This window comes from Parus major, chromosome 8 (genome assembly GCF_001522545.3).
Source record: "Parus major isolate Abel chromosome 8, Parus_major1.1, whole genome shotgun sequence".
Lineage (NCBI taxonomy): Eukaryota > Metazoa > Chordata > Aves > Passeriformes > Paridae > Parus > Parus major.
The window spans coordinates 13901570-13908592 of record NC_031777.1 but is presented as its reverse complement, the minus strand read 5'-3'; the positions used below and the strand labels follow the sequence as shown (position 1 = coordinate 13908592).

At 38.1% G+C, this 7023-nt stretch overlaps 1 protein-coding gene across 4 annotated transcripts in view; it reads left to right on the top strand.

Moving 5' to 3' along the window:
* The window catches only part of SLC44A3 (solute carrier family 44 member 3), a 40732-nt gene extending 35194 nt beyond the window's left edge, over positions 1-5538 (top strand). For 3 of the 4 annotated variants that reach the window (XM_015636118.1, XM_015636122.2, XM_033516505.1), the window contains 4 exons: positions 1363-1500; positions 1973-2209; positions 3975-4073; positions 5285-5538. In XM_015636118.1, coding sequence (XP_015491604.1) covers positions 1363-1500; positions 1973-2209; positions 3975-4073; positions 5285-5290 — 480 coding nt within the window. In that variant the 3' untranslated portion in view covers positions 5291-5538. The remainder of the gene's footprint in view (positions 1-1362; positions 1501-1972; positions 2210-3974; positions 4074-5284) is intronic. The other variant, XM_015636120.1, reaches the window with a different exon arrangement.
* The last annotated feature ends 1485 nt before the right edge of the window (positions 5539-7023 follow it).

Here is a 7023-nt window from a genome sequence, read left to right as displayed (position 1 = left end):
TTTCTCTCTTTCTCTCTTTCTCTCTTTCTGTCTCTCTGTCTCTCTGTCTCTCTGTCTCTCTGTCTCTCTGTCTCTCTGTCTCTCTGTCTCTCTGTCTCTTTCTGTCTCTTTCTTTTTCTCTCTCTCTTTTTTCACTGTCATACAATGTTACAGTTTTGCTATGCTTCAGAAATTGCTCAGAGGTAAAACCGAACTCTATAGAAATAGATTTTCTTTGCTTCAGATGTCTGAAATTAATGTGTATTTTGAATTGTAAGTAAAAAAAATCAGATTTTTGAACAGGAAGGGTTTTCAGTAGGCCATTATAATTCACTTTCAGCAAACCCCTTATGGGGTGATTTTTTTCACTTCCAGGTAAAACAGAAAGCAATGTAAGCATTGTAAGCATACATGTTTGGATTTATAAATTCCTTCAGAAGAGTAATCCCTTGCACACTGTAGTTCTTACTGACCATATCAGATGTGACTAAAGTTTTTGTGGCATAATTTGCCTTCTAATATTTTGGGTAAAGGGAAACTACTTAAAAGAATTGCTGGTAAAGCCCAGCATATGTTTCATGTATCATGAGTGTTGCTTTTTTCAGCTGATATTTTGGACATAGTTTCAAAACCTTGTTGAGGAGTTACATAAATGGGACATATATGTTAATTTATGCAAAAATAATCAGATCCATGAAGGGGAATATTCTGTCTTCGCCACCTGTCCAAGTAAGCTTCAACAAAGTGATATAATGTAAAATTCTCAATACACTGAAAAACTGGGAGTGCCCCAATTATTTGTTGTTCAGAGTGGGGTAGGGCACATGACCTTACAGTCAGTCTGGTCCAGGATCCTTCATGAAAAGATTTAATAGCTATGACTATAAGCTTGAATTTCACTAAAGTGTTTGAAAGAGCCATGTATAAAAGCTTTCTAATCATCAGCCTTTAATGACCCAGTAAATACATAACTTCATTTTTCCACTTACATAGTTTGCCAGCAGTGTTGGAGATAGATAGCCAGTATGTTTGGATAGTGTGATTCCAGGTGTTTTCTGGTAATTGTGTCATATTCTTTCCCAAATTTTGGGGTAGAGAACTTCGGTGTTTTAAAATAAACTGGATAAATGTGGCTTCAGGAATTTATTTGGTCACTATTCTAATGTTTGCTAATGGTGGAAATTATGTAGAGTAACTCTTTGAATTTAGAAGCATGGCTATTATAGTAATTTAAAATAAAATCGCCATATTATGCAAAATAACTCTTTATATTCATAAAGTCAGCAATTCCAAATAGTGCTTAAGACTTTGCATTTTGCTGAAGTGAAATCTAGATTATGAGTCTTTCCTCTTTCACTGCATTATTATCTTATGTCATTTCAGCATGCATACACAACTACAGCCATAAATGGGACAAATTTTTGTACATCAGCAAAGGATGCTGTTTGTATTTTGGCAAGGAATTCTGCTAAACTTACATCCATTAACTGTTTTGGAGATTTTCTCCTATTTTTAGGAAAGGTAAGAGTAAATAAAAATAATTGTTCTGTAAAAATGAAATGAAAAATCAAGTTTGATTATAGTTTCATATACCTAAAGTAAATAAAGTTTATCTTCATTAAATTCGGTGTTGTTAATGTTATAAAATAAGCTTAGGAGAGAAGAATATTTGAGGAATTTAACTTTGCAGAGTTACTTAGTTGTATGATAGCAGTGTCCTTGGAGCCACTCTGGCTGTTCCAATTGCATCAAGTCTTTGGTAAATACATGGCAAAAGGTTTCCTCTGCCCTATGGAATTTACACATGGAATTGAACACAAAGTGTCACAACTCTGTGATGCTGGAAACTGCTTAGCTATCTCCCAGATGAGATGTGCTCTTAAAATACTGGCTGTAATGTATTTGCCACAGGGTTTGGGGGGATTGGTTTTTTTATGAGAAATATTTCTACATGATTAATGAGGCTGCATTTCTCTCTCACTGCCCTTTACAGGTGTTTGTTGTATGCTTTACTGTTTTTGGAGGATTGATGGCATTTAACTACAACCGGGAGTTGCAAGCTTGGGTAGTTCCTCTGTTGCTGGTTGGATTTTTTGCCTACCTGATGTCCCACAGCTTTCTGTCTGTGTTTGAAGTGACAGCAGATGCCATGTTCCTTTGCTTTGCTATTGATATGGAAACAAATGATGGAACTGCAGAGAAGCCATACTTTGTGGATCAGGAGTTGCTGGTAAACCCCACTGATTAGAACAGACATTTGTGGCATTCTAAGCTTTTAAGCACTTTTTCTTTCCCCAACCCACAACTCATGTTATTTCCTTTCCAACACCTTAGAACAGGATGGACTCAGCAGTACAAGTGCATTAATTTGTAAACTGAAGTAGATGGTTCCCTCTGACTCCTGTGTGCTAGCTACGACCTGCTGCATTCTTTTAGATCATGTTAAGTTCTGCTGATTATTTAGGCCTAATTAGATATAGCTTCAATTTATTGTTGGTAATTAAAAGATACAAATAAATAGATGAGCTAGCTGCAGAAATTGATCCATGGGGTGCCCTAAGATTAATGCTTATATTTCTTGTGACTCACTGTACACTGATGAAAAAAATAAACAAGTAGCAGGTCAGGGATCCATTCCCCATCCTATAGATGCTGTAGTTCTGAACAAATTTCATGCAAATCTGAATTGCTCTGCTTCATACCTTTACAGACTCTTTTGCCAAAACACTGTCTTCTGTCTCTTGATTAAACTCTTCTTCCTCTGGACAAGTTGTTCTGTATCTTTACCCTGGTAATTACTGTGTTGTATTACCTTCAGTACTTAGCTAATAGTGATGTAGTTCTGTAACTGAAGTCTTTGAATATATGTGTCATCCCTTTCTAATTAAGAGAATACCTGAGGATGAAGATTTTTTTTTCCTTTTGTGCTATTTTTGACACTTCTGTCTTTTCCCTTACAAACTCCACAACAGAGAAAATCTTAGTGATCCATGAAAATGAATAACCAGCAGCCAGAGTAGCTCATATGACACCAATGTTCTGGATGGATTTCTTCAGGACAATGTCAGAACTGTTCTGGAGTTTTGGTTTTTATTTATTTTTTTAATGCTTCTGTTAGAGTTTCTGTAATATTCATAGAATTTTGTTGAGAACAATAACAGCAGCACAACAAAAAGGCAGCCTAAAGATAGGCTTAACCCTTTGTACAGAAGAAAGCAGATATGTATTCTTTGGCTTTGGTTCAGAATAGTACTTAAGCACATTGCCTGGCTAGGAATATGAAACCGAATGGAAAACTCTGAAGCCTTGACCTCTGTTCTTCCCTCTCTGTTTTGCCAAATTCTAAAGCACTTCTTAAGCCAATTTTCCTTCATGAAACAGAGGCTCTCCTTTCTCCGCTTCCAAACTTTGTGGTAGTTTCTCTTTAACTCTGGTCTTAATTCTGTGTAATTAGCCATGCCCTAGAGCTGTGGGTGAAAAGAGGATTTCCCACAGGGACAAAGGAGTCTTCCAAGCAGGACAGGCTCTGTACCCTTCTATGGAAAAACTGTGGGCAGCACATCCAAACTCCTCCTCATTGTATGATCAAGAGAAGTTTGCTAACACAGACAAGAATTTGGAGTTTCCCAACACATGAAGGCATTTGACTTGTCTGTGTTACAGTCAGGTTACAAACATCCCGGGGGTGGAAGGGAGGCTTTGTGGCCCTCAGGACAATATGCAGCAGTGGGTGGAGAGCCGGGGGAGGGATTTCATACAGCCAGAATCTTCATTCCTGCAGTAGGAGATGTAACAGAGGTTTTTGATTCATCCTTCTCAGCTGCATTCATCACTTTTGCTGCCTCTGCAGTCCCTCCCAGTATCACTCAATGTCATCCAGCCAGGAATCAGCTACAGTTTCTTAGCCCTGAGCTAATTATCTTCCTGTACCAGGTAATTTTATTAGCATAATGGTTTCCTTTCACAAACGATCTCACCCTGGTTTTTGCTTGTAGACCTTTGTGAGTCAGAGTAACAAGTTAACAGAAGGGCGAGAACACAGAAACACAAGACCATTCCAGGATAATGAAGATGGGACAGAGCTCCAGCCTATGGTGAGACAGGAGCATGGGATATGTATTTACCTGCCAGCTAATGTGTTTGCCTTTATGTTCCAAGAAGGGATGGAGGTCATCACATATCTCCTGACATCTCACAGCAACCTACATGCTGTATCCAGTACCCTGTTTTCCTCTTCTATTGCTTTCCCTCCTCAGGAAACCCTCTGCTACTGCAAAATGGATGGACCAAATAATTCCTCTCTTTTTTCTTCACATTCCCCATTGTGTCCAGCAGAAGCAGAGGATGTTTGGATAGTGCCAAGGGGGTGGGGGATAAATAATATTCAGATAGTCTTTCATGTGCCTGCTGTATCAAAGTCAGAAGAATGGTAGGCTGCTTAACTTCAGAACTGCTGAAGATCCAGACCTGTAAGACAGAGCTAAGAGAAGTTTCCTCTCCCCCTAACCCCCCTTTGTTTCCTTATTTTAGTTTTTCCTTTTCTTTTTCTTTTCTTTTTATTTTCTGCTTTTTTTCCCCTCTCCTTTCTTTTCCTTTCATTCCCTTTCTTTCCCTTTCTTTCCCTTTCCTTTCTTTTCCTTTCTTATCAATACATATATTTATTTACTCTGTTTAATGATGGAGTAACAAAGCTGAGGTGCCAGAAGGGAGTGTTTCCCCACGCCCAGGCTTGGGAAAGTCCTCAGAGTCAACTGACATCTGAAAAAATACTGCAAATTGCCCAACCTGAGAAGCTGCCCCAGCAAGTTCAGAATCAGGACTGATTTTCCCCAAGCATTGTGGGGTCCAGGCTAGGGCTGCTACAGAAAGATTCTGCAGGAACCGCTCCTCTGGCACCCATACTTGCTGGGCACTGCTGCAAGTCCTCTGTTGTCACAGCTACTTGCACAAGTGTAACAGATGTTGGTGATTTTTCTTGATCTGCTTTCAAAAGGTACCAGGCTCTAGCAAGCTCTCACACAATCCTGTGGGCATTCTGCTACAGGCAGAGCACTCCTCCAGTTTATTACTAAGTGAGGGATAGTTGTACTAAATTATTTTATTGTTTGCATCTGTTGTTGCATTCTTTGGTATTTTTTTGTCAAGTACAGATACCAGAGGTTGGGTGGGCATTATTCCCTGCAAGAAGATTGTGGATTTGAGATATCAAAGAACCTTAATTGCTTTCCCAGTTTACCCTTATGACATCTAAATGCAGAAACAGAAACAGTGCTACACATTTGACTCCTTTTTTCTCTCTTTGTAGACATGAATGTGAAGAACACCAGGAAGTGTGGAAGCAGAGCAGCAATAGCAAAAATGGTCATATCAATAAAGATTACCAATACCCCAGGACAAAGTATTGGTTCTGTAAATCTGTTGTATCTTCTGCACTGGTAAAATAACACACAGTCTGTTTGTATGAATAAAATATTTTGTATGTCATCACATCTGATTTCTATTCCTACACTTGTTATTATTGTCAGAAAGTTGATAATAAACTCACTGTTTGTAAATTTCTTTGTTGTCAGACTAAATCAGTAAGTCAGAAAGGTCATGGACCTAACATGATTTTCCCATGCTTCTCTGGGAATGCTGTGCCAGTCATCCCTAGAAGAGTAAATGCAAAAACATTTGTAGAGGAGGCGCTCTGAGATGACTGTTCTGATTTATTCTGCATATCTGAACAGCAAATTAAGGAACAGACTGAGCTCACTGATGGAAATTATCCTTGATAGAAATTCTCTGTAGTCAAGATAATTAGCAGTTATGAAGTAGGTGTCTTTATTTTAATAATACTCTTTTGGGAATGTTTTTTACAAGTTCATATCATTAACTGTCCATCTCCTCTCCAAAGGGCAGATGAGAAATAGCCCTCCCTCCCTCCCTCTTGACAAAGTAGCAGATGACAGAGACTAAATAACAGGATAGACATGAGATAAAAATGTTATAAATAATACCTTATAGAAATGTTAGCTGTAACATGGGTATGAAATAAATAATGGAGGAAATGGAGCAACTGTCAGGGCTCTAGTCAGAAGAGAAATGTATATGAAGACACTTTTCAAAAAAAATTAACTTAGCAACAGTCTGCCAGCACTTTCTTGTGAGCAATTTTAAAGCTTGTTTAAACTTTGTACCTGGAACCTTACAGTAATACACTTCACAGACTCCACCTTGTTCTGAGTATGGAGTAGTTTTTTATTTTACTCAGTGGCGCATTTTATTCTTCATTCAAAAGCTCTTTTAAATTTTATTTGAGGAGAGGTTTTTCGTGGGAAAATGATGCCAACCGGGGATTTCAGTAAAGTATCAATATAGGAAGTGAGACATCACTGCAGGTAAGTGACTCAGAACTGTCTTAATGGATTGATAAACTCTTGATTAGTCACAGCTTGGAAATTATGTACAGAAGAGCTCATTGATGCCTGAATAAGAAATCTGTTTCATTTAAATACTGTCTGGTCTCCTGCTGTTCAAAGGAGATTAGTTATGTTGAAATACTAAGAAATACTTGCTTTTTATCTACCATTTAATTAATTTCAGTCTACTTTAATATGAACCACTTCAGGAAGTTGTGGAATATAGGATAAATAATGGAAAAGAGAAAGAAATAGATTAAATACTTTCTGCCTGGTAGGTGAAGCTGATAATGTAGTGTCTGTGACTCACCACCTCTCCTTATTTAAATCTGTACCCTTGGATACTTCTTGTGCTCAGCTTGTGGATGCTGTGGGAACTTCTGAAAAGTCCTGAGTAAGCAATAGCTCTCTAACCCTGAGCAAGCGTGCAGATATGGTACTTACAAAGGCAAAAAACTTTTAGTCTGCCATGGGTTTGCCAAGATTGCTTTCAAGAAGCAGTGTTTTCACAATGTAAACACGATATTTACCAATTCACAGAGCATAAGAGGTTTGCTTTGAAGCTAAGAAATACCCCAGTTCTTTTTACACATTTGGGTTTGGGGTTTTTTTTCCTGTTTGTATTTGATACTCACTGCAAATT